The 11794-nt window shown below is 56.4% G+C and overlaps 2 protein-coding genes across 2 annotated transcripts; both read left to right on the plus strand.

Moving 5' to 3' along the window:
• Positions 1-815: 815 nt before the first annotated feature.
• Positions 816-6501, plus strand: PLICBS_000747 (sister chromatid cohesion protein 2; the record flags this gene model as incomplete). Its single annotated transcript, XM_018318221.2, has 3 exons — positions 816-948; positions 1017-1200; positions 1251-6501. The coding sequence occupies 3 exons, from the start codon at positions 816-818 to the stop codon at positions 6499-6501; spliced, it is 5568 nt and encodes a 1855-aa protein (XP_018183746.2).
• Positions 6502-9502: 3001 nt separating this feature from the next.
• PLICBS_000748 (uncharacterized protein) lies at positions 9503-11375 on the plus strand (the record flags this gene model as incomplete). The annotated part of the gene is made up of 2 exons (XM_018318219.2): positions 9503-11285; positions 11338-11375. 2 exons carry the CDS (start codon positions 9503-9505, stop codon positions 11373-11375), a joined length of 1821 nt encoding a protein of 606 aa, XP_018183744.1.
• Positions 11376-11794: the final 419 nt, after the last annotated feature.

The following is an 11794-nucleotide window of genomic DNA, read 5'->3' on the forward strand; positions in this document are numbered from 1 at the left end:
GCACAACGCTTTCGGTCTGGATGCTGTGTCGCTCCACAGCCTGTACGTTCGACTGCAGCTTTTGCCGGAGGAACGAGGGAAAGTCGGAAGGTTTCGACTTCGTCAAGATCGTCTTCGAGCCCGTGTCTGGGTAATACAGCATGTCAGCGTTGCAGGCAGTGCATTCGGCGCCGCCCAAGCCTACCTTTGTTCCATGCGCCACAGCATTCGCACTTTAGGGAATTTTTCTCCGTGCCTTTGGTGGCAGGGAGCAGGTTTCCGCAGTCTGTGCAGAACACTAGAGAGCCAATTGCAGCCATGGTCTTCGCTGAGGGTGTCTCGGTGCGCGAATGAGCTCGTCAACAGTACCGGCGACAAAATGCGAAGCAAGAAATTTGGCTTGGGCGTACGGCGCGCGAAACTCAAGGCCCGCCCTGGTCCCTGGTCCGGAAAAACTGATAAGGCAAGGCACCAGTACGTCACTTCGGAACATTCGCTGACTGGCCAGGAACCTAGTTTCATGACCCACTTTGCCTTGACCAGCCGCTGAACAGGCGCGCGCGAGGCTGCACTTGCCCGTCTCGCTCATGCCGACGACAGCTTCACGCGATTGAGCTGTACGGCCGGATCCTCTCCCAATCCCGCATTGTTATGCACGCATGAACCGAAGCGTTTGGCGATTTACATTCTCCTCTGGCTTCCTGTACCCCTCGCCGGCCTGCCACCGGCTAGCGTCTTTGCGCCAGCCGACCTCTCGATGCGACGAATCCGGCGCTCCAACTTCTAGGCCATGCCTGAAACGTTGAGCTATTGTGCGAAGCCATAATACGACAACCATGGAGCCTTACAATGCGAACGGGCCGAGAAACGGGATTGGCCGCCTCCAACAGCAAGCCATCTCGCGGCCCTTCACATTGCAAGAGTCGCTCCCGTACTCACCCCAAACGTCTACCGTGCCATTCCTGCCAGGTCCGTCACCGCAAGATATTCTGCCCTGCGCTCACACCGGGCGCTCGTATATTCTGACTCCCCAGCAGAAGTGATACCCGATCCGAGTCTAGGCTCAGGATCCCCGGCGCTGCGAATCGCTGATCTGTTCGCCCGGGACGAGTTCGACAAGGTTAACAGTGACGCAACTACCGCACCACAAGGGTCCCGCACTCTTAAGCAGGCTGCGGACTATGTGTTGCACGACCTGAAGCCATCTCAGAGAACACACTAGTATGCTCCCTCCGTTGACCTCTGTCGGAACACGATCTGACCGCCAGCAGCAAATTCCCGACACTGCCCCAAGCTACGTCGACAGCACCCGCAGGTAAGAGTCTCGCCGACGGACTCTCGCCTCTGACACGATCCGTGTACGAACGGGTGGGAAGCTTTTTCAAGTCCACAAAGGCCAATACCGCAAGTCCGAAGCTCGTGAATGGTGATGCAGGTCGTCATTCTGGGGCGAGAGAGTCTCCCTCGCACGCATCGAACGCCTCCTCGCAACCGCACCGGGGCCGATCGGAAAGCCACGAAGTGCACAGATCTCCCTCTGTCAGGATAGAGGTTGCAATCCCCTCGAAACGAACGTTCGACCCAACATCGTACGTTGATGCCACTGGAGTCGACGAGCTCCAGGAGAATGCACCTGCTTTGATTCCGCCCCAACCGCCACAAGCACCACAACCGCCGAACCAGATCAGTACCTCGCAAATACCAACACCTACCGGGATCAAACTTTCACCGTCCCCGGGGAAGGAACCTGTCTTCAGCATTGAATTGCCTTCTGTCAATTTCAAGAGAGAAGAGTATCTGGAGGTTGCGGACGCGCCCGATGCTCCGCAGAATCTCTCGGCACGACGACAGGGGCCCCAGGGCTTTGCAGATAGCCAAGGCGTTACCATCACGAGCCTGGACCAGCGACAGAGGGCCGAGGCAGCTCTGGATGCTTTGGAAGCCCTGCTGCGTTCTGTCTTTGTGGCCGTGGGGCAGGCTCTTGGACAGGAGAGCGGATCTGAGCACATCGTGACTCTTACTACCGATCAGGAGCCCGCTATGACTGCTGTCACCCAGCAGAAGATGCACGGCGCGATCCAGAAAGTCATTGGATTACGTTGTCTTCAAAACGTCTCCTTGGAGAGCCTTCTTCAAGTCATGAAGCTAAGCGAGGCAAGCTTGAAACAGATCGACGGCCTCGAGATCCGAGCCGACGAAAGCTGGGATGAGAGCGCCGTGGAATCATGGATACAGCAGCTTTCTGAAGTTGAAACGGCTTTAAAGGCAGCTCGAACCTGCGCACGAATACTGTCTGGTGGCAGAGATGACAAGCAACTCTATTCCGAATCGGTCATCAACCGGTGCGTCGATATCTTCAAGAGCGTCACTGAGGATATCGTGATCCCTCTGGTGGAATTGCGGAACTCGGGATCGTCGGCAAACCTCTTCAAAATGGTCCAACGACACAAGAAAGTGATCGCATCGGTCTTCGTTTGTTGCCAGAAGCTGTTCGCCGTGCTTGCCGAACTAGTCACCAAGATCGAGCTCTCGGAATCAGTCATCAATACGCTAGAATTCACGGCGTCGAAGCTCATCTTCGTCGAAAATGCCTATTTCGAACGGGACTCGGCCATTGGCGTCCAAAAATTCGATGGCATCCGGTCTGTTGCCATGGACATGCTTTGCCAGATCTTTTTGATCAAGCCGGACCAGAGACAGGGGATTACTGATGATATCTTGACCTCTCTGGAGAAGCTCCCGGTTGGCAAGCAAAGTTCCAGGCAATTCAAGCTCTCTGATGGGGGCAGCATTCAACCCGTCTCAGCTCTCATCATGCGACTAGTCCAGGCCAGCTCTGGTCGAGTGGACTCCAGCGATGGAGCCGGCCGTGCCGCCCTTCTACGCAGCATGGGCGACGACGAGGATGCGGAATACGATGAACTGCAGACGACGAAGAAGGGCCAGGCTGCAACAACCATTCTCAACGAGGAGCAAGGGGCTCAGCAGCACGCGGTTGCCATACAGGAGCTAGAAGCCGCTGCAGCGCCGCTCAGTGAGTCTGCGAGTCGAAACGCGTCGTACGTCATCAACTTCATCGTCAAAAGAGCTATCGGCTCTACGAAGACCGGCGATACGCCTTATCGCAACCTACTGGACCTTTTCGTTGAGGACTTTACGACCTGCCTCGACTCACCGGACTGGCCCTCGGCCGAGCTCCTCCTTCGCTTGCTTATGGTTATGATGGTACAGCTATTTGAGGCACCGAAGACTGCCGCTCCAGCAAAAAACATGGCCCTGGAGTTGCTTGGTACTATGAGTGCCGCGATTTCCCGGCTGCGGTCGCACGTGAAAAAGACGGCTAGCGCGTTCGAAGGTAGTGATGCAGGCGAACTATCTCAGTACCTTTCAGACCTGGCCACCCACGTGCTCGAGCAGAAATGCCAGATGGAGCACATCGTTGCCTGGTCTGGCCCGTTCCGCGCGACGCTAGAGTACCTACAAGACCGGTGCTCTGAGGATCCGCACTTGTCCAGCGCCGTCTCATTCATGATCACGGACTGGGCGAGCAAGATCCACTCCGGCTATGACTCCATCCAGGAAGACGATAGCGAGCGGGATCAAGAACTTGGCCGGTTGGCCTATCGGCTCAGAATGATGATTGACGACAAGAAATGGCTCTTTAACGAATATACGTTCAAGACGGTAACAGCAAGCCAGGCAAGATTTGCGTTTTCAATCATCCTCCTTCGCTCTCCGCTTTGCGAATCGTTTAGTAAGATTCTCAATATCTTACTTGGTTCCATGGCCAGCGACCAGGCCACTGTTCGCAGCAAAAGTCTCAAGAGTGTGAACCAGGTCCTGGAGACCGATCCGTCCATCCTGGACGGCGACTCAACGGTCATCCAGCTCATCCTCGACTGCTCAGGTGATTCGTCGACGCAAGTTCGCGATTCCGCTCTTGGATTATTGGGGAACTGCATCGGGATGCGACCCTCTTTAGAACCCTCCTTGACCCCGAAAATCATTGATCGGTTTCAGGATGCTGGCGTCGGTGTAAGGAAACGAGCGATGAAACTGGCCCGCGACATCTATCTGCGTAATCGAAATAAGGGACTTCGGAGCGCCATCGCCAATGGTCTGTTACGTCGAGTCCAGGACCCGGACGAAGGGGTGCGCGATCTTGCACGCCAGATGATTGAGGAGATCTGGTTTGCGCCTTTCTACGCCAACGAAAGCACGGCAGCGTTCGAGACGGCTCTTACGGAGCACGTGGCGCTGATCATCCAGACTGTGAAGACTGGGACAGTCACGGAAATCCTCGACAAGGTCTTCCAGATTATCGTCAGGCCGAACAACAGATCTTTGGAAGGCCCCTTCACAGTCTGTTCTAGACTGGTGGGTATCATGTTTGGGCTTATCGACAATCCGGACTCCGAAGATGCATCTGTTCTATCAGGGCGCGACGCCCTGCAGGTTCTCACCATCTTCGCTAAAGCCGATCCGAAGCTGTTTACGCTGGAGCAAATTCGTCTGCTCAAGCCCCAACTAGCCAGCTTCACCGGCCGAGACGAACTCGCCGCGTTTCGGGCTGTTACAGTCATCTACAAGAGAGTGCTCCCGCAATTACCAACGGTCCATTCAGACTTCCTTGCTGAAGTAAGACTACAGCTTCTCAAAGGGATTGGCAAGATCTCGTCGCGGGGAGCTTTGGATGATCTCATCGGTTGCGCACACACCGTCTGTGAGCTTCTAAAAGACTTCAGCCCCTTGGCGAACTTGGTGGCATCGAGCCTGCTAGGGATCCAGAAGTTGGCCAAGGCTCCGCTCGACAGCAAGCGCTTGAATCACCTCTGCGCGTATGCGATCATAGTGGGGAGCGTCGGCAAGCATTGCGACCTAGATAAGCAGCTGCATATTTTCCGAGAGAAGTTCCCGCGGTGGCAAGGGGATTCGGTACCCCGTCTGATTGTTGACACGCTGTCACCTTTTGCCCTGCCACCGCAATCTCTGGAGGCGCGAAAGGCGGCAATCGAAGCCATTGGACTGGTTTGCCAATCGTGGCCGCGGAACTACGTTCTGGCTAAAGTGTATACGGCCTTCCAGCAGGTGTTCCAGGATCGGATCCCCATCCTAGAAACCATGATTCTTCGATCGTTCAAGGAGTTCCTCATGACTGAAGAACGGCGCTCTGAGGCCGGGGCTGCAGCAGCTGCCGCCGATGGCAAGAAAAAGGAGCTGACTGTCATGGGCGGAACCAACTTTGACGATGTTGCCAGCGCCACGACACAGCGATTCCTGAAGGACATAACGCGAATTGCCCTTAGCAGCCAGGATGAGCATGCTTTCTTGGCCATGGAGGTCCTGGGTAGCATCAACCGACAGGGCTTGACCCACCCCAAGGAAACAGGCGTCACGCTAATCACGCTGGAGACCTCTGCTAACCGCAAGATTGCTGAGCTTGCCTTTATGGAGCATCGATCATTACATGAGAAGCACGAGACAGTACTGGAGAGGGAGTACGTCAAAGCTGTGCAGTCAGCCTACAACTATCAGCGAGACATTGTCAAGGACTCGCACGGCGCAACCGTTGACCCTTTTCAATCAAAACTGCACTTGCTGATGGAGGTGCTCAAGATCAGCAAGCTTAAGAATAGGCAACGCTTCCTGGAAAAGCTCTGCAACCAGACAGACTTTGAGCTTTCCAAGTTTGATGCTATTGGGGATCTACCGCCGCATGTCGACTTTGCCCGGTTCATCGTCGAGAACATGGCCTTCTTCGAGTACCAGACGGTTGGCGAGCTCCAGAGCGTAGTCAATACGCTAGAGAAGATCGTGACTGGTACGGGAGCGACGGTGGCCCAGGCTATTGAGTCTGAAGTTTTCAATGTTCGAATGGACGTTGATGAACTTGGCCAGCCCCAAGACTCAATCGCAGCAGACCCCAGCGCCGCTATGTCCGCAGGCGACCTGCCCATGGGTGGACAGCAAGCAATATCGCAGTTGCCGGTTTCGGCTCTATCGGTCGAGCCGCAGAGATTGCGTCAGCTGACGGCAGCTTCCATGGTGCTTCTGTCATTGTGGGAGGCTCGCACCTACATCCGCAAGTTGTACAACATGGGCACGAGCAGGCACGACAGCAAGGCCAAGGCATTGGCCAAGGACCTCAACAAGACGCCTTCGAAGACGCAAGGTGTGCACGGGGACAAGTTCTGGGATGAGGTCGCCTCTCATATGAAGGGCCTGCAAAACGAGGAGACGATGGCGAGAACATGCCGTTCGCTCGTTGAACTAATGAATGTCGACAAGGAGTTCAAGGTGACCAATGAGGACGATGAGATGGCCATCGATGAGCATGGTACGCCAAGTGAGGAAGAGGATGACGACGCGCCGGATAGAGGCCGGAAAAGGAAGGGCGGAGCTACGCCAGGTGGACGCAAGAAGCGGGCGCGGTCGAGCTCTCAGCCTCGCAAACGTGGACGGCCACGCAAGCAAAGCGTGGAGACGAGCGAGGACGCCGAGTTTGATGCTGATTGGATCTAGACATGGCTGGGCAGCAGGTCCTCGCGTATGCTTGCCATGGGCCGACGGGCAGAGACGTGGAGCAGACCAGTCGATGCTTGTGGCAGAACAAGACGATGACACGGCGTTCATAATGCTCGGGGTAGGCCGAGCAGGATTGATGTGCAGCGGTGCACTGCCATCTCATGATACCTGGCGTGCGTTGCTTTTGCTTGGGGTGGGACACAGGAACACAGGCGCAACGGGCATTACACAGGGTCAGGTACACGGGACATAATGGGGCAGGAGACTAGAAGTACAACCTGGTCATACATCTATATACCCGATAAATTCTGCATGCGCTGGCCTGCAACGGCGTCGACTTGTCGAACATTCGCGTGGGACGTGTGCCAGCTCGCAGGCGTGAGAGGATACAGTGACATAAATTGATGCTTGATCCGAAAAGCAGCTGACACATGCATGGGCGTGATTCACGGCCGGACGCGAGGATTACGAGCATGGAGCAAACAACCTTGGAAGGCTTTGCAAGTGCTGTGCTCGGCAGTTGGACAGCTGTCGCACGCGATGGTTCCCTGTTTGGCGTCGCATGCCAGCATGTTAGCTGGCACGAAACGCTCCAGCCAAGCATGTTGACGTCAGCTGCGGGCTACTCTTGTTGGCAATCGTTTGGTGCGGTGCGAAGTGGTTGCGCAAAGGTGCCTTGCCAGCTGGAGCGGCGCTACGGACATGGTCCAAGCCACGGGGCTAACGCGCCGGAAAATCAGACGCAATCAAACCACACACGTCCACTCGTGCGCCACACGAATGCGGTGACTAGCGCGAGAGAAGGAGAAAATGGTCTGGCTACCATCACCATGGCAGAGGAGGCATGCGCCTGTGCCCGTGACTTTGGCTTCTCTTCACCTGGCGTATTCGTACACTCCCCCGTGTCAAGCGTGGTATTCTGCTCGAGGACGCGTCGGGCCGCAGAGGAGAAGTTGGGCCAAGACGGGCAGATGCAGCCACATCCACGAGCCAAGAGATGCCCAGCCGGCGGGATCCGGGGGGGCGTGCGTGTGTGGGGTCCTGTGTGCCAGGATTGGGGACGTCGCTCGCCCTTGGCAGGGTCTGTTGGCCAGCAGCAGCAGATGCGTGCTTTGTTTCGTCGGCTGGGCTACAGTACAGTACTGTTACAGTACAGTACTTGTGGTCTTGTTCCCGCCGCCCAGCGCATGCTCGTACCAAGGAAGCGTCCAGGAAGGGCTGCTCTGAGATGGTTGCCGGGACTGGTCCATGCCGTTGGCGCCACACAGACGTGTGAGGCGCGAGTGATGATGACACGCTCTTTGATCATGGGTTAAGCTTGATCCCCAGGAGGCCGCTGGGGACGCTATTTTGCCGATGGAGATGCCCACGAAGTACCCGACGCCACGGCCTGCGATACCGAGTACAGAGAATGTACCTGAGTCGCAGATTCGGACCGCCAATCTGCCCATGGCACCCACTTGTTCAACTCATTGGACCAAGTACCCAGAAGGTACCGCCGGTACCTCTGGCGCCGACGCCCACATTCAGAGCAGGGCAGGAACGAGTCCACGCGCTGGCCCCTTTCATCCATGATTCAGAGCGCCTGCCGTTCATAATAAGTCCAGCACGAGCTCGACGTTGCATGCACCCAAATACCTGACCGCTCTTGTTGCATCAACATTGAACCTTCCTCTTCACCCGCTTCCGTGCCCGGCGTCCTTGGTCGAGCTCCCTTTCTTCGAGGACGGATCCTTCCAGCCTCGATTTCCTACACTTCCAACTTGGCAACGGTTCCTGCACACACGCGCCTTCGGCTTTTGGAATCTCTGCCTCGGACCATCGCGCTTTCAACGTCCGACCAGCTGACGCTGCTCTTCCAAACAAAGGTGTGTGTATGCTCCCCATGACGAATACAACTGCGCCATGCCCTTTCACTCATCTTGTCGGTCCCTGCGCCACGCACCGCCGGGTCCCGAGGCCGGCCAGGCGCGCCAGCTGCCCCCAGAAGTCGGCTGTGCGCTGCCGGTCGGGCTGGCCACGGTTCCTCATGCTGGTCGTGAGGGCCTGGTCGGCCGGTCCTCTTGCCGGCCGCTGCGGGAGCAGTCCTCCAAGTGGTACCATATCGTGCTCACACTGGCGGATGGTTGACAAAGGCAGACGGACAGACAGGTCTACCTTGAACGATGCTCTCACTGTGGACGAGCTAAAAGAAACGCGCATCGCCCACACTAGCCCCACGACGCGAGGCCGCCCGTCGCTTGCTGAGGATTCTTCACTCCACCTTTCGACAAGCTCCATTTTAAAGGGGCCGCCCGTTTCAGAGTCACGAAACTCAACGTCTCGCTCTGCCAAGATACCATTCATTTTGCCCGTCTATCGCCTTGTCTTCCGCCGAGAGAAAGGAGGAACGAAGAACGAGTAACCGGTATTGACCAGAGCGGACGAGCTCGGCAGACGCACAAAGCCTCGCCGCCATGTCCTGTGAGTGGCCTCCCCGCCGACGATCCTGCTGGCATCGTCTTGTGCGACTATGCAAATCGTCGCAAATCAGATTCGCCATCACCTCCCCAGCTTTGTCGTCACCATTATGGTGGCCGTCCTGCATTGCGCTTCCCCTCTTTGTGCCGTGTTTGCCAGGTCTCGAACAACGGGCAACGCAAGACTTCCAGCACAGGAATCCGTTCTTGTTCCCCATGCGGTTACAACGGTCCGCCCCATTGCGCAGCACAGCCCCAATACCAAGCCCATGACCGAACAGCTATCAATCACTTTCCTTTCTCTATCCCTGTGACCGCCATGCCGCCATTCCCGGATATTAGGCGACTTGCCCCCGCCATGGATCCACTGCGTGTCTAGTGACAAGCTTGTCGTCTGTCGGATTGCTCTCGCCGTCCTGATTTACACCTCTCTGTCCTGCCTCATCATCACCTGTCTCTCCCTCCGCATCTTGCGCCCATCCATTTCTCCCCGCGATTCGTCAACGCCGCAGGAAGGCGTGCGCACTTCGAGTGCTAACATGTCCCGCGATACCATCGCGATCGCAGTCAATCACTTTCGGAATAAGCGCCAGGCGCACACTGTCAGCCGATCGAGCTACGATCAAGCATGGAATCCCTTCCGACATGTTGCGTGGAACAACAGAGAGCGCCGGGCGGATACGTGGAATGGTGGTCGTCTGGAGGAGCAGCCCGAGGGCTCGGGTGACCACCTAACCCACGCGGCCACAGCCCCAACACCACCGACCGCGACGACCCATGCGGCCCGCGACTTGTCGGCGACGGACACCATATCTGGTTCCGTCACCGGATTTGGAAAGGAGACGGAAGAGTCAGCACGAACCAGGAGCAAAGGCAACAGTGAGGAAAAGCCGGGCTCACAACGGTCACTCGATGTCGAGGGCTCTGGCCTACGAAACCGCAAACCCGACGACGAGGTCTCCAGGCAAGATGCTGCAGCGCCTGGCCAGACATCCACTCAAGCCGATGACGACAAGAAGAAAGAAAAGCAGACTGGTCTGTTTCGCCACGTCTATCCGAAGACGCCGTTTACGACCGCCAACCAACTCCAGCGGACGTTTCTCAATTCATGGATCAACATCTTGCTCCTCGCAGCGCCTGTCGGAATTGCACTCAACTACGTCAAATCGGTGAATCGCGTCGTGGTTTTCGTCGTCAACTTCATCGCTATTATACCGCTGGCTGCCATGCTCAGTTTCGCCACGGAAGAGATTGCGCTCCGCACGGGCGAGACGCTTGGAGGACTCCTCAACGCTACGTTCGGCAACGCCGTCGAACTGATTGTCGCAATCATCGCCCTCAAGGATAAAGAGTTCACAATTGTCAAGACGTCTCTGATCGGATCCATTCTCTCCAACCTGCTCCTCGTCATGGGCTGCTGCTTCTTCTTCGGCGGTCTCAGACGCCAAGAGCAGTTCTTTAACACAACAGTGGCCCAGACCGCCGCGTCACTCCTTGCTCTCGCAGCTGCGTCCGTCATCGTCCCAACCGTTTTCGATTCGGCCCAGGACACGGGCCCCGATAGGGTCTCTGCTTTGTCTCGTGGCACGGCAATTATCCTGCTGCTTGTCTACGCTGCCTACCTCTTTTTCCAGCTGAAGACCCACCAATTGGTCTTCAACGAGGAGAGCCAAAAGGTCCCGGCCAAGCCCTGGAGCTCTGGCGGCCTCGGCGCTGGCGCGATCAAGCAGGGCCTCGCAATGCCTGGGTCTCTTATGGGCCATGCAATGCCAAACCAGTCCGAGAATGAACGGCTTTCAAAAATGCTGATGAATCCATCGGAAGCGGCCGACGAAGACGAGGAGGAAGAACCTCAATTGCACTTTCTTGTTGCTTTGGGTACTTTGGCGGGCTCGACTGTCATCATTGCCCTCTGCGCAGAGTTCATGGTCGATTCGATCGACTCCGTCACCAAAGGCCCGAACGGACAGCCTGGCCCTCTCTCTGTCGAGTTTGTCGGTCTCATCTTGTTGCCAATCGTTGGCAACGCCGCTGAGCATGCCACAGCTGTCACGGTTGCTATCAAGGACAAGATGGACCTTGCCATTGGTGTTGCCGTCGGATCCAGCATGCAGGTTGCCTTGTTCCTGATACCCCTCCTTGTTGTCATTGGGTGGGGCATGGGCTATGAGGAGATGAACCTGAGCTTTGACAACTTCCAAGTCGCGGTTATGTTCGTCGCCGTCTTGCTTACGAACTACCTCATTGGCGATGGCAAGAGCCACTGGCTGGAGGGCTTTCTGCTCATCTGCCTTTACGCCATTATCGCTGTCTGCTCGTTCTGTAAGTTCGCCCTGCCGTTGGACATTTAAGAGTAGTTACTGACATTGCGCAGATTACCCGAACGATGCAGCTCTTGGTCCGCAATCGTGAATGGATCATGCACATCGACATATTCTGTGAATTCACGAGCATATGCCGCCAACCCCTCGTATTCTTCAATACCCATCCTTGCACAACCGTGCTTGTCCTTTTCCTTGGCACATACGATTCTCTTTTCTTGTGTATTTACTTGTTGGGGCTACTGCTTTGGGGCCACTGTAACATACTAGGCGCCATGGGAGCTCTCTGGCGCTCGATTTTATACTGGCGCACTACGGCGTTACCCCTTCGGTGCAAGCTGAAGGGAGTGAATGGGGGTGGACGGAGTTGGATGTCCTGCCTGAATCTGGGGTGCAGGATCTGGCAGAAGCAGATAGAGAGCGTTCGCGCCGGCGACTACTCTAGGTCAGCGAGGCATAAATTCAGCACTCACGGCGACCTAGGTAGAGAAAGAAAGGGGCGAACCCCCA

Source organism: Purpureocillium lilacinum (assembly GCF_023168085.1).
Source record: "Purpureocillium lilacinum CBS 284.36 DNA, scaffold_1, whole genome shotgun sequence".
Taxonomy (NCBI): Eukaryota; Fungi; Ascomycota; class Sordariomycetes; order Hypocreales; family Ophiocordycipitaceae; genus Purpureocillium; species Purpureocillium lilacinum.